Below are 15578 nucleotides of genomic sequence, written 5' to 3'. Positions count from 1 at the left end.
AGGCTGCAGCAAGCTCAGGGTCAGGGAGCGACTGCACATCGCGCATGGTCCACCTCAGCGCCTCCACCAGTAATACAGCGCCAGCCATTGGTGTAACACCAACAGCGCTAAGCCCTGCCTACCTGCAAACGTACGTTTAAAAAAAAAAAAAAAGCTCTCAAGCATCAAAATGTTGAAGCTCATTCTGTCACATTGTGTGCTCGTTGCTATGGAGAAGTCCTGCTCCCAAGCTCAAACCCGATTCTCCAGCAAGGCTTGGAGGCCCCGGCTGCCCACAGGGTATAGCCCAGAGCCTTCCATCCCTCCATCCATCCATCCATCCATCCATTCATCCCTCCTATCCTTCCTTCTGTCTCTTCTATCCCTCTGTCCCTCCTTACCTCCTTCCATCCATCCCTCCATCTGTCTCTCCTTCCATCTATCAATCCCTTGCTCTTGCCATCTGTCCTGGGCACTCATAGGACAGAGGGGAAAGGGAAGGTGACTGCACTTAGCCTGGAACAGAATTCACACCAGTGGGTTCCCCAGGGTTCAGTTCCTGGTGTCCCTATCCCTCTCTTCAGATAATAACAACGAGAGCAGAGATGGCATCCTTTAAGATTGGCAAAGCATTCTCCCTTTATCTCGTGGGATCCTCATGACAGTCTTGGCAGAGAGGTAATATGATTGTCCCATCTTTACAAAGGAGGATATTGAGGCTGAGAGATGGTCTGAGGCAGGATTCAAACTCAGGTCTTCCTGCCAGTGCAGTGAGCAGGTACCTCCCCCAGCTTGGGACCAGCTCCTAGCCATCACCAGACCCCCAAAACTAACAGGATCCCAAATGCTCCCCCAGATGAGCCCATGGCTTAGAGGCATGGGCCCCATCACTCACCTCTAGCATCAAAGAATTCCTCATCTGAGCTCTCTACGGCAGCACTCATGATGTCACGTATGTGCCACTGGGCCCCACCACAAGGAAGAGAGCCGGCTAAAAGAAAGAGAGGCATGTCAGGTAGGACCTCTCCCAGGTGTCTGCGTGGAGGGCCTGGGGGCAGGCTGCAGCATCATCCCCATGCCCACTCTCTCATCCCCTGGCTGTCAGGAGGGCATGAGCATAAGTGAGGACACTGGCTCCCCCCCCTCCTCCCCTCTCCCTCCCTCTCTTCTTCTTCCTCTCCTTCCCCACTCCTTCCTCCCCTCCCCCCAATACTTCTGCTCCACATTCACTCACACAAACTTTGATCAAGCCTCAAACAGCCATGTGCCAAGGTCAGCCCCATGTGACAGATGGAAATCGAGACCCAGAGAGATGAAGACTTGTTCAAAGTCACAAGGGACAGAGGCAGGACTAGAACTCAAAACCTCTTCCCTCTCCACTCCAGGACCACAGGGTTAAAGCTGGAGGGGGTGCTAGAGGGCACTTGGAAGCTCAGAGTAGTTCCCACAGCTAGTAAGGGGCAGAACTCAGGGCTCTTTCCACTGCCCCACACTGCCTCTCAGAGGTTAGACAGCCCAGCAGGAGAAGGACTACTATAGAGTCAAGAGCCAGCTTCAAATCCTGCCTCAGTCTTCTCATCTGTGAAATGGGATCATGGGTTGTGGAGATGACAAATGTCACACATGCAGCCAACCTCAAAGGCCATGCCTAAGCTCTCTTCATCCCTGAGCAACAACAGTTGGCCCGTTGATCAGAGAGCCCAAGCTCACATCCCACCTGTGCCCCAGACCACTGCCTAGGACTGCCTTGAACGAAGGCAGGGAGGAAAGAAGGGAAGGGACCCATGTGATCTCATCAGTCTGAGCCCAAAGCACAACTGTCCCCCTGGTCTTATTCAGGGCTCAGCTCTCCAGACATGGAAAGCCCCCCTCCCCAGAGAGCACCCCAGGCAGCCTCTGCATGGCCAAAGTGTTCCCCACAGTCCCCACAGCATCGCACCCAGAACACAGCCAGGTGCCCCTGGACTCTCCCACCCTAAGGCCTGGGGCATCCACACTGCCACCCTTAGCATCTGGGGAAGGCAATACAACATGTCACAAGAAGGAAGCACCCAATGCCAGCTGCCAGCTTGAGCATAGGACCCTTTTCCCTCACCTCCCCAAGGCACTGTGGGGCACAGAATCTTGCCAGGACTGAGCACCAGGTGGGCGGACAGGCCCACCCCACGGGGCGTCTGTGCACTAGGCCTTGGGTGAGTAATGCTCTGTAATTACAGAGATATTTTTAAAGTTGTGACGAAGGAGGGTGAAGAGATTTCCAGGCAGCTGGTGTACCCGGGCACAACAGGATCCCGCCTGTCCATCGTCCAGCTGTCCATCTGTCCCTCCCCTCACTCCCCCAGCCCCCAGAGACCCCTCAGAGTGGATGCCAGCTCCTAGCCCACAAGGGGCTGCCCATCCCACCTTGTACCTTGTCTCCACCCTGCCAAGCGCCTCTGGTGGGGCATGCCAACAACTGAGCTGACCACAGGGGACATAAAACTCAGACAAGCTCCATTAGATAACATATTCATTGAACCCAGCCCACTGAGGAAGGATGGCGCCATCTTTTCTGCAGTTTCCCCAGTAATTTTCTATTGGGTTACCATCCATTGTTGATAGATTGACTAATTGGCATAGTGGTCCATGCAAACCTAATGAGTTGGTCTAGAGACCTCAGAGTCATCAGGGGCAATCCTGAAGTTCCTCAGCCCCCACCCCAGGATCACACAAATCTCTCAACTGCCCTGTCACAGGGTTGTGCGCCCAGCCCATCTTTCTATATATGCCTCACCTGAGTCACTGACAACCATGGTGCCCCCCCAGAGCCAAGGAGACATCCCTGGGCCAATCCAGACCTACCCCCAGCTGATTCTCCATTAGCTTTCCTTTCCTTTCTGGGCTGTCCACCCAGCATTCAGATGGCCCCAAATCTGCCTGTCCATCTGGCCTGAGAGACCCTCTAAATGAGAGGCTATCTCCTAGTCTAGCTCTCCTTCGGGAGAGGTATTTCCCCAGTGTGGAGGTTGGCCCACTTTCTCTCCTACTGTTGATTACGACTCCTTGCCAACAATCTCTGTCCTCAACCTCCCCTCCTAGATTCCCTCTTGAGGAGACCTCTCCTGCCTCCCAGAATGGGGTAGCACTTCCTGTTTGTCTGTTTCTATTGCCCAGCACAGGGCCTGGCTCATAGTAGGAGCTTGGGAGTTTGTGTGGAATGAAAGCTGACAAGCTGGAGAGGTCCAGGGGAAGATGGGCAGGCTGGGCAGGCCCTCCAGTCCACAGCATCTGAGGAAACACATGGGCACTCAGGAGATGTGATGGCTGTTTGCTAAGTAAGTGAAGGGTTGTGGGGGCGGGGAGTTGAGGCACAGGTGGGGGAGCTGCTTAGACTGCTTGGTCCCAGAGGGTTGAGCAAGGGATAGTAGCAGGAGGGTAGCACAGAGGCCCACTGAGGCTAGGAGCAGGAAAGCCCCCACCCAGAACCTCCTAGCACAGCTCTGGTAGCCTGGGGGTGGGTGGGGGTGGGGAAGGTAGAATCTTGACCAGAAGCATCTGCTTCAGAGAGATGCATCTCCTTTCCAGGCATGGCCTAAACACCAGATTTTAAGCTAAGAACCTGTGATTTCATCCATCCTTTGACGGGATCCCACTGAAATCCAGTGTCTGTTGGGGCACAAATTCCTCAGTCCTGAGATTCCTGCCCACAACATGAGGTGAGTGAAGGCATCCCTCTCCAGAGCCATATGACACAGAGTCATGGTCGGGAAGAGCAATGATTCTGAATGCTGAGGAAGCTGGGAACAACCACATGCCAACCTCAGACTGCCCTGTGGAGGGCTGGCAGCTCCGGCTTCCATGAGAGACCCTTCTTGGATTCCCTGGGAGCGAAGGGTAGCCAGATCCGAAGGGCCTTTCTCATACCCACCCCTCTATCTGTTATGACTGAAACTCTTTCCCACTCGATGACCTAAGTCCAGGGCTGCCTCCCCTGGGAAGTGCCCATGCCTGTTTCCCTTGCCCCAGAAGTAACCCTGAGGCCCTCTGTCTGTGTCTCTGTCTCTGTCTATCTCATGAAGAGTCACACTCAGGCAGTTAGCTGGGCACAGATATCTAGTAGATGAGAAACTCCCTGAGGTGCCCCATTCCCCATCTCCTAGCCCAGCAGCCTCACCCAGCCAGTTCCATCAGTGTTCTGTACATGAACCAATAAGTAGGTTTCCATAGGGCCAGAAAGCCCCATCTCTCCTCTGGGCAGAGAAGTCCAAAGAAAGTGGTCCTGTTTCCCTGCCTGCTGAGCTGAGCTAGCTCACACCTGACACTCCTAGACCCAAGACTGTCACCCTCCATTCCTCAAAAGAAGCACAGCTCTCCCCCACCCCTGCCCCAATCTGAGCCACTTGCTCAAAAGAGAAGAAATCCAAAATTCTAGTGGGTCACTCAACCAGCTGCCCTCCCTGCTAAAAATAACTGGGCTGTGCAGGGCTGACCCCTGGGGCCAGGAACACAGTCTGTTTGCAGGAGGAGCCTCGTGGGCTAATTCACTTGGGATTTCTCCAGTATCCTCTCAACAAAAGGACACAGAATAAGGAACTTAGGTGAAGGGGAAATGAGTCCCAAGAGCCAAAGACATACAAATCCAAGGACACACAGATGCCCAAAGGGAGCCAAGCTGTCTGCACACAAGGAGGCCAATGGACCTCACCGATGGCTCTGGATGAAGTAGGATTGCTTAAAGGGGGTAAAGGGTGGGCAGGATAGCGATGTCCAGGAACCTGAGAGGGAGAAAAGAAGGAAACATGAGAGTCTTTGTACAGCTAGGAGCCAAGCAGATAAGAGTGCCAGGCCTGGAGTCAGAGTTCAAATTCAACCTCAGACACTAGCTGGGCAAATCACTTCACCCTGTTTGCCTCAGTTTCCTCATCTGTAAAATGAGCTGGAAAAGGAAATAACAAAGTGCTCCAGTATCCTCACCAAGAAAACCTCAAATAGGGTCACAGAGAGTCAGACACAATAGAAATGACTGAATGTCAACATTTCGATAACAGTCAGACAAGGGAGAGACAGAAATGATCTGGCGATCAGAATGGACCCCAGACCACCGGGACAGAAGGAAAAACTAGAGGAGGAGCTTAAGGAGCTGACACTGAAGGATAAGGTAGCAGGGGCAGGCATGGAGGACCTGCTCAGCCAGCTGATAGAGGCCACCAAGCCAGGATGGAGAGCTGACCCAGGGAATGTGTCAGGCAGGAATGGGCTGGACCACCAGGCTCACTCCAAAAGGACATCTGTCAACAGAGGCCAGTGTAAAGGGCTGTTGGGAGCAGCTCTAATGGCACAGGATCAGGGTAGGGCTAGGGGTTCACTACAAGACTGGAGGAGGCCACAGAAGCTGAGAACATCAGCAGCTGCACAGAGAGAGGTCCAGAACCTGCCAAGAAGAGGGGTATGATGAGTTCTCTTTCCTCCACCCTGGTCAGACCCAGGGATGAAGGATGGGCTTTGTTCTGGGCACCACTTTTGAGTAAGATCAATGAGCCAGAGAAGGTCAAGAGGTGGACGACCAGGCTGGGAAAGGGTCCCAGGGATGTGTGAGAAGACCTTGTATCACAGGGGGCCCTGGAGTGAGGAGAGAAGGTGTTCTAGGCATGGAGATGAAATATCAAGGAGCCTGTGTGAGGAAGGAGGCTAGATTGACTGCAGAGGAAGGAAGGAGATATAAAGTTGTTACATACCTACTGTGTGCTGGGGACCATACTAAGCACTTTTTACAAATGGTATCTTGTTGCATCTTCATAACAATCTTAGGAGGCAAGTGCTGTTATTATCCCTATTTTACAGATGAAGAAACCGAGGCAGACAAAGGTGATGTAACTTGCCCAGGGTCACACAGCTAGTGTTTGTCTGAGATTGGATTTGAACTCAGGTCTTCGTGACTCCAGGTTCAGAGCTTTATTCCTTGGTGGTAGCTGTGTGACCAGAAAAAAAGGCAGCCTATAGGCAAGGTGTTCTGAGAATTTGGCAACAAATTGGAAGCCCTGGGAGGTTGGAGTGAGATGTAAAGAATGATAATGAGGCTGGAAGCCTGGGAGACTGGGATTATGAAGGTGCCTTCAACAGTAAGAGGGAAGTGAGGAAGAGGTTGATGAGCTCAGTCCCAGACATGTTATATTTAAAATGTCCCTGGTCTATCCAGTGTGAGATATCCAACGGGCAGGTGGAGAGGTGGGACCGGAGCTGAGGTCGGGAGAGAAGTTAGAGCTGGACGAGGAGATCTGAGAGTCATGACTGAAACCACAGAAGCCAATGAGATCAGCAAGAGGGACAGCACTGATCAAGAAGATGGCCCAGATGGATCCAACCATTCTGGAGAGCAATTTGGAGCTATGCCCAAAGGGCTATAAAAACGTGCATACCCTTTGACCCAGCAATACCACTGCTAGGGCTGTATCCAAAAAAGGTCATACAATTGGAAAAAGGACCCACATGTACAAAAATATTTATAGCAGCTCTTTTTGTGGTGGCAAAGAACTGGAAATTGAGGGGATGCCCATCCATTGGAGAATGGCTGAACAGGTTGTGGTATACGAATGTAACGGAATACTATTGTGCCATAAGAAATGGTGAACAAGCCAACTTCAGAAAAACTTGGAAAGATTTAGATGAACTGATGCTGAAAGAAGTGAGCAGATGAAGCCTAACATGGTCACCCTGGCCATGCCTGTACCTAGAAATATTCACATGAGGAGACTGCAATGACAACAGTACCTGCCCTTCACCGGACAGTGCCCCCTGCAGTCACTGGTATCACCTTCCTCTCTGGGGGTCAGAGTGAAGAGGATGCCTCCATCCACCTCAGTGCTATCAGTACCCGCACCCTGCACAAGCCATGGGCACTGACCTTCTCTCATGGCCGAGCCCTGCAGGCATCTGCCCTCAAGACCTGGGATGGAAAGAAGGAAAATGTCCAGGCTACCCAAGAGGAATATGTTAAGCAGGTCACAGCAGCCAATAGCCAAGCTGCTCCAGGCAAGTATACTCCAAGTGGAAAGTCAGGAGCTGCAGCCAGTGACTCTCTCTCTCTTTATCTCTAACCATGCCTACAAACTTAAGTCAAAGCCTTCCACCTGGGTATGCCCTAACACTCCAGGCCATCCCGTACAGTCCAGGAGGAGGCTGAGAACCCAGAGCTTTGTGCTCATCTCTCCCATCACTCCTAATTTGGGTGGGATTGTTGCTCTCCAGTGGATCTAGTGCCCCCCCAGCCCACTTTTTCCAATAAACAACTATTTAACAAGGAAAAAAAGGAGAAAATCCAGGCTATTGTGAAACTATAGAGTGATTTAAAGATGTAGCTTCAACATATTAATGATGAGTCAACTATCAGGTATTTGCTGTATGTTTGAAGACTATGGTTAGTTTTAATTTATAAATAAAGGATGAATGAAATGTTATCTGTCAGGGAAACATCAGAAAAGATGTTTAAGCCTTAAGTTGTGATTAGTGAAATTTTGCTATTTAAGATAAAAATTCTTTCTCTATTATTTTGAGCTTTGATTACAGGGACAGTTGTCTGAATTATCATGAAGCCAGTAACAGAAAATGACGTGCTACAGCCTGGAAACTGCTAGAGGTGGATGTCTGTGTCTGGGAAGAGTTTTGAGGACAACCATGGTATGGCCTAAAAGAGGATCCTCTTGCCTTTACTTCTCCATTGTGCTATTTCTTTTCTGAAAAGGAATTTCCCCACTTGGTTAGTCCTGATTCTTGCTTTTGATACCATGTGACAACATGACTGGCTATCAGATATGACTTGTGCCTAGAATCAAATAAAGTCTAAAGGAGTTTTACCCTTGTAAAAACAAGAGAGAGAGAGAGAGAGAGAGAGAGAGAGAGAGAGAGAGAGAGAGAGAGAGAGAGAGAGAGAGAGAGAGAGAGAGAGAAGAAGAAGAAGAAGAAGAAGAAGAAGAAGAAGAAGAAGAAGAAGAAGAGAGCAGAAACAGGAGAATATGGCACCCAGTGACAGCCACATGGTGCTACGATAACCTTTGACAGACTTGGCTCTTCTCAGCAATCCAAGGATCTAAGACAGCTCCCAACGTCTCCTGATGGAAAATGCATCCACATTCAGAGAGCTATGGAGTCCGAATGCAGATTGAAGCGTACTATTTTCTTTCCTCTGTTTGTTTTTTCCCTTTTGTTCTGATTTTTCTTTCACATCACAACTAATGTGAAAACATGTTTAATATGATTGTACATGTATAGCCTATGTAAGATTGCATGCCCTCTTGAGGAGGGGAGAGGGGGAAATTTAGAACTTAAAATCTTATAGAAGTAAATGTTGAAAACTACAAAAGATGAAGATGATGGCCCAGGACAGACAGAGCCACACGTAGGCAGCAGCTAATGAGTGACTAGAGCAGACGGAGGAAAAGCCAAAGAAAGAGGAGGGAATTAGGGCAGTCATCAAGGTCAGGTGCTGCACAGAGGTCAGAGATGATCCCGACTGAGAAATGATCATCAGGCTGGGCAACTAAGAGTCACTGGCAAATCTGAAAACAGCAGATTCACATCAATGATAAGGCTGGAACCTTGTATAGATTCCATTACAAAGCACTCCATAAAGAAATAAAGGACAACACAGTCACTGGAGGAATATTCGATGCTTATGGATAGGTCGAGCCAATATAACAAAATTAATTTACACTTTTCATGCCATACCAATCAAATTACCAAGGAGATACTTTACCAAACTTGATAAAATAATAACAATTCATTTGGAAAGACAAAAGATCTAGAATATCAAGGGAAATGATGAAAAGGAGTAAGGATGAAGAAGGAATAGCACTTCCAGATCTCAAACTATATTACAAAGCAGAAGCCATCAATTGAGCAGATTAGACAAAGGAGACTCAGAAATAATAGAACCCAATTGCCCATTGTTTGATAAAGTGGAAAACATGGGGAAAACTCATTGTTTGAGTTAAAAAAAAAACTGCTGGGAAAACTGGCAAACAATCTGGCAGAAATTAGGCTCAAGCCAACACCCTTACACCGCACTCTACAATACATTCTAAGTGGATACATGACCTCAGCATTAGAGATGAGACTACTGAAAAATTAGAAGAGGAACAGATCATGGACCTCTTACAGGTATGGGTAAGAAGTGGATTTTTATCCAAACGAGAGATAGAGGCAATTACAAAAGAGAAAACTGATAACCTTGATTACACATAACTGAAAAGTTCCTGCAAAGGCAAAAATCATGTATCTAGGATATGAAGGAAAGTGGTTGAATGGGGAAAAAAATAGTCGTATCAACTGTCTCTGATAAGGGTTTGATATCCAATATAAGTAAAAAAAAAAAAATGAATAGCCATTCACCAATCAATAAATGGTCAAAAAATATAAACAAACAATTCTTAAAAGAATTGCAAAGTATATGCAACCACATGAAAAATGCTCAAAATCACTAATAATAGAGAAATATGTTAAAACAGCTCTGAGATTTTACCTCACACTACAAATTGGCAAAAATAACAAAAAATGGCAGCAGTTAATGTTGGAGGGGCTGTGGGAAGATGGGCAGACTAATACATTGCTGGTGGAGTTGTGAAATGCAACAGTCATTTTGAAAAATAATTTGGAATTATGCAGATAAAGGGACTAAAATGGCCATACCATTTGAATCAGAAACTTCATTACTAAGCTTCTATCCCAAGGAAACTATCAGTGAGAAAAAAGTTCACATATACTCCAAAATATTTTACAGCAGCTCTTTTTGAGATAGCTAAGAATTGGAAAGAGAATGTCCATTCATGAAAGTAATGAAATACTACTGGGCTTTAAGAAATGATATGTGTGGTGAAGTCAGAAAAGCCTGGAAAAGTTTATGAACTATGAGCCAAGAAACAATGGAAATGGAAACCATAACACCGTAGCAAGATGATGAAGTGCAAGGGCCTTGAATGACAAGCTAGGAGAAGACATGTCCTGCCCAGGTGTGCTCAGACCCAATGGATTCATTGTAGTAGTGCTGATGTTTTATCATCTGTCCTAGGGGATGGCTCGGGGTGGGATGAGGTACATGGGGTACTCTGGTCATAGAGAAATGGAAAATATCAAAAGAAGCTTATGAAATGATGACAAAGTCAGAAGCTGGACGGTAACGGGTTCAGAAGAGAAGTCCAGTGGAGATGGTTTGGCTGTGAAGGGGAGGAGAGGTGTACAGTGAGGGTCCAAACGGAAGGTGGAGGCAGCAGAAGGTTCTTGAGGTTGGGGGAGACACGAGCATGTTTGTGAGCATCAAGAGAGGAACCAGGAGATGGAGGAGACTGAAGACTTGGGGGGAGGGTACGTTAGGGCGGAATATGCCAGGAGATACCAGAGAGGATGTGGTTGGGGGGGGGGAGCCCAGCCAAGAGCCTCCATTTTCTTGGCATCGCAGGAGACCAGGATTTCCTTCAGCTGGGAGAGCAGGGGAGGAAGCCTGTGGGAGCTCTGAAGAGGAAAGGTCCAGAACAGGACTGAGAATTGAGACCCAAAGAGCTGCCCCGCTGTAGTGAGATTAACGGGGACCCAGTGAGCAAGGTTATGGGACAGTTCCTCAGGGCTTCAGTTCCCCATTTGTAATGTAGGAGGTTCAGAGGGACCTACTGGCTCCAGCGCCACTCATTGGCTTTTGAGGAGGCCTGCTGCAGACAGATGGTGGGAGCAGGCCAGGCTTGGCGGTGTGGGATGAGTGTGGATAGGATCAAGGAGCAGGGGATTCACCCAGAAAAGACCCAGATAGTTGAACTGGTGAGGGCTAAGGTTGGGAGGGAAGGAAAACAGTACCAGGGCAAGGGCAACAGCAGTGGAGCTCATGAGCTAGGGATGGCATCAGATGGTTTATTCTAATTTTCCACCTCTTTTTCCCTCTCTCCTCTCCTCTCTTCTCTCCTATCTCTCCCTCCCTCTCTCCTCTCTCACTGTCTCTCTCTTTCTCCCTCTCCTTCCCTCCCTCTTTCTCTCCCCTCCCTCTCTCTCCTCTTCTCTCTGTCCCTCCCTCTCTCTCTCTTTCTCTCTCCATCAGTCTCTCCTCTACTCTCTCTCTCACAGACACACCAACCACAGTGTCAGATGGAGCAGAGGGCAGCCTAGCTACCTGTAGGCTCTTGGGAAGACCATCTCACTATCTTACTGTCCTGCCCAGTCACCAGAATGTACCTGTCCAGGCTGGGCTAGTGGCTCTGGTGTGGCCTGACCACTGCTCTATGCCTTCCCCCAGGACAGATGACAAATGTGGTGCTAGGTGACTCCTAAGGGAGGTGGCAATGGGGGCCAGGCACATATCATTCCCAGAGTCAGGGGAGAATGAGCCTGTAACCCAAGATGACCATCAAGGCAGGACCTCCTTGAAGCCCACCCTGATTAGGCCCCAGTCCCTCAGATCATCTCTTCATTGGCCACCAGTACCTTGGCCGGCCCACAGCCAAAATCAGGACTCTGTCTGGGCCAGGGCTGCAGGCAGGAATGGCCAGCCAGGTGCTCAGGGTCTGACCAGGGGAGAAATGACAGGGAGAACACAGCCTTGAGATGGGCCAATGGGCAGGGAAGCCTGAGGAAGGGGACAAGAGGCTACGGTGACAGACATAATAATGTCATCGTTCCCCTTCCCCCTCCCCCCGCCCTGCTCCAGCTCCTTCAGTCTGGCCCAGGCAACTTGTGGGGAGGGGGGCTGAAGGAGAAAGCGGAGAGGGAGCAGACACACACATCCAACAGGCTCAAGGTCCAGGTGGGACACTAGGGTGGGGAAGGGACAGGGGCTATGTGCAGAATGCCTCCCTCCATGGGTGGCTGAGAAGCTCTGAACGGTGAGAGCAGAGAAGGAAGAGACCTGTGACCAGACGCTGAGAGGAGTCAGGGCTTCCAGGAAGAGGAGCTAGGGAGGTAGGCCTGCCCAGGCTCTGAGCACAGGGACCCCTAAAGGCAGGCCCAGAGCCCTGGGCCCCCAAGGCCTGGACCAAGGCTTTCTCCCAAACCCTCAGCAGTCTCAGGCCTGAAAAGATCCCTGAGTAGTGAGAACTTGGGAAGGCAACCCCATCACAGGGAGGCATGAATAGGAAGGTGTCCCCAACTGTAGGAAGCAGCCATCAGCCCCTCTCTCCCATCTCCCCTCCTCCACAGGCCCCAGACAGACCTGGCCTCCTCCTCACTTCCTGCTTGGCTCACTCCTGCCTTCCTCTGCTGGCCACACACTGGTCCCACTCATTTTCCCAAATTTGCCCAAACCTCCATCAAGGCAACTCACCTGTTCCCGTTGACACCATCGCATCCCCCATCTACAGGCCTTCACATGCACCCCCAGGCTCCCTCTCTCTCTTCCTCCCTGTCCCCATGCCTGCTTCTGGAAGGTGTCACTAGGGCTGGTGCCCAAAGGACACTGAATGAGGGAAATCAGCAAGGGCCCCAAGAAGGACTGCTCAAGAGGCTTAAACAGTGGCCAGAGAGACAAAGGTGCATCCCCAGGAAAGTGGTCAGAAACTGGGCAGTCCCAGCCATCCCCTGCCTCAAAGGGAGGGGCCCTGGGGGGGCCCGATCAGTCAGAGGGAAGAGGGGGCTAGCTGTCCAGCCCCTGAAGAGGCCTGTCTGACCTGGCAAACACAGGCCCGAGATGGCTCCCAGAGAAGGCCAGACTCAGCTGTCATCAATGAGCCCATCTGGGGTAGGGGCAGGAGGTGGAGGGTGAGAAATCCCAGACAGAGCTACCTGACCATTGATACAGGCAACACCTGAGGAGGACAGGATTGTAACTACAAATAATGGGTCCGATTCCAAGGGTCCTCAGACAGAAGGGGCCTCTGAGGCCGACCAGTGTTCCCCTCCCTGTCCTCAGTCTAAAATAAACAGAAGGCACACCTAGGGAGGGATTTGAACCCGGGCTTCTGTGTCCAGAAGCAGGCTCCTGCCCAGGATAGCGGAGGCTCCTCCCAAGATGTGGGGTTGTCACCGGGAAAGCTCAGCCTCTCTGAGCCCAGCAGGGAAGGGGGGTGGGGCAGCCAGGCTCAGGGCTTAAGTTCTCTGCCCCTCTGCCCATCTCACAGGCTCCATACAACGTCTCTGTAAACAGGAGCCACAGTCCCCACCCAACCCACCGACAGTTCTCAGAGCTCCCATGGCTGATGACCTTTGCCAAGTGGCTCCTGAGCCTGAGGCTGAGACCGGCTCAGGGTTTTCTCCACAGAGGTAGTCAATACTTACAGACAATGCCCTTGGAGAGAGACTGCCATTCCCAGGTTATACCTCCCACAGACCACTGCCACTCCCCCAAACTGAGCCACAAAGCTGCCCACTCATGGATCCCAGAGTAGCAGCTGACAGAGGCTTCAATCCGGCCCCATTGCCCTGACCCCCAGACCTTCCACAGAGCAGCCCTCATCAACACAGAGGGTGAGCTCCGGCCCAAGGTGCTGGGGCAGCTGACAGGTCTGGTGGGGCCAGCCACCCCTTCCCACAGGGAAAGCCTTTATACCTTTCCAAGCTGCCCTGCCCTGAAAGGCTAGGTCACTGACCCCATTTTCCAGGTAAGAATAGTCTCAGGGAAGTTCAATGCCTTGCCCCAGGTCCCACTGCTGGCTGTAGAGAAGCCAGCACTAGGGCCCAGCCCTTGGTCAGTCCACAGGCTTCTGGTGACTTCTATGAAGATTCACCTAACACTTCCCAGACCTGCTGAGATCCCATCAACCTGCCCTTGTAACAGCGTCATTGACTTTCTTAGATAATTGGTGATTAATAGCCATGGTGACCATCAATTAGGCTCAGAGGCAGCCTTGAACACTTGACCCAGTAAGGAGGCTGGGCTTAGCCTGAAGCCCCCAGCCAGATCACCCTTTCCAGAGTCCAGCTCCAAACTCCTCTGGCCTCCTCCCCTCACTTTCCTCCTACTGACTCTAACTCCCACCCCTGGCCCACCTTGCAAGGGAAGCACTTTCTCCAGGGACCAGCCCTCTCTAGTTCCTTCCTGGTGTCCCTTGTCCAGGCTACACCCACATTCTAAGTCTAACCAGGGGTGTCCCCAGGGCTCTCTTCTGAGCCCCCTTCCCTTCTCTCCCTGTACTCTGGCTCCACAACCTTGCGTCTCCCACGTTCCTACCTCTGAGTCAATGACTCCCAGGCCTGAGAGCCAGGTCTGTAGGCGTAGAAATGCTGGTCCTGGGCCTCTCCCTGCCTCACCAGGATCAAACCTGCCTGCTATTTGGCGGTTCACACCACTGTCTATGGCCCGCTTCATGTTCCAGCCCGCTAGACCCATATGTAGCATTCCACCCTCTCCTACTTCCATGCATTTGGGCAGATCTTGCTCAGGCCAGCTTCATGAAACGTGTGTTCTTCTTCAAAGCCCTGACCCCCCCGCCACTGACTGGCATGCCCTGCCCCCACTCCTCCCCAGAGTACTTTGTCCACATGTGCTGATCCCCAGCCTCTTATATTCTATAGGAGAATATAGCTCAGAGCCTAGCACACATTAATGAATGCTTGTGGAATTGAGGAGACCCAGCTGTTGGCTACAGCGGGGCAGAGGCAGATCTAGAAGAACCTGGGAGGGAAAACCAGACAAGGCCAGTCAAGTCAAGGCAAGGCAAGGCAAGGCCAGCCCAGCCCTGCCCAACCCTTCCCAGGGAGCAGCTTCATTCAGAAGCAGGTGACTCACTTCACCACCTAAGGGGTGTGGGCCAGAAACATTCAAGGACCGACACTGAAAAGTACCCAGGAAGATACCAGGCAAGGTTGCCAACCTGCTGATTTGGAGCACCCCTGGCTATCTAACAACTCTGGAAGACAAATTGGGAGGAAACAGTTAGAAAAGTGTGGCTCCTTCCCCCACTCCATCCTCTCCAACACACTTTTAGTGCCTCTGGGGAGGAGGAAGTGAAGGGCGGATGGGAGAGACTGCACCTGGGCCCTGCCTTCCCTGAGACTGAGAAAATCAAACCAGAAAGGATCTGAGAGACTATATGGGTCTAAGCCACTTACTTTACAGGTGGAGAAACTGAGGCTGACCCCAACGTTCCAGCTGAGTCAGGACAGCAATAAGCCCTAGTCTATGTGCTGCATACAGCAGTGGAGATGGGTCCCAGGCATTGGGGGCACTTCTCCTGCCCTTTTACAAACATAGGCCCTGATTCCAAGGGGTCCTGAAACATGGGGGGTTATATCTGATGTCCCTGAATTTCAATATCCTTGACTTGTCATCTCTATTGCATGTTATACATTCAAGAATACAGTTCTGAGGAGGGGCCCCTGAACCTCTGCAAATTCCCAGAGAGGGCTCAGACATACAAAACTCAGAGAACCCCTGCTCTGAGCCACCTTGCGGGGGGCAATGGGGAAATGGAGGTTCAGGAAAGCGAAATCATTTGCCCAATATTCCCCAGTTTGCAAGTGGACAAGACAAAGTCCAAACTCAGGTTTCTCTGCCTTGGGATGATGGGACCCCCACTTTCTCCACTGGAGACCTTCTCTATGAGCCAGCTCTCTGTGAAACCCTAGTGACACAGTCTTTCCATCCCTTTCTCTTCTTGGTCCCTCCTTCCCTGGGATTGGGGTCAGAGAACTTCTCCGACTTGGGCCCATGACCT

At 50.9% G+C, this 15578-nt stretch overlaps 1 protein-coding gene across 1 annotated transcript in view; it reads right to left on the bottom strand.

The window, feature by feature from the left end:
* PITPNM3 (PITPNM family member 3) overlaps window positions 1-15578 on the bottom strand; it is a 103148-nt gene that overhangs the window by 81254 nt on the left and 6316 nt on the right. The window contains exon 2 of the mRNA XM_072619049.1: window positions 875-970. Coding sequence (XP_072475150.1) covers window positions 875-970 — 96 coding nt within the window. The remainder of the gene's footprint in view (window positions 1-874; window positions 971-15578) is intronic.

This window comes from Notamacropus eugenii, chromosome 6, assembly GCF_028372415.1.
Source record: "Notamacropus eugenii isolate mMacEug1 chromosome 6, mMacEug1.pri_v2, whole genome shotgun sequence".
Lineage (NCBI taxonomy): Eukaryota > Metazoa > Chordata > Mammalia > Diprotodontia > Macropodidae > Notamacropus > Notamacropus eugenii.
Note: the sequence above shows the minus strand (reverse complement) of the source record. Positions and strands in the feature narration are given on the sequence as shown.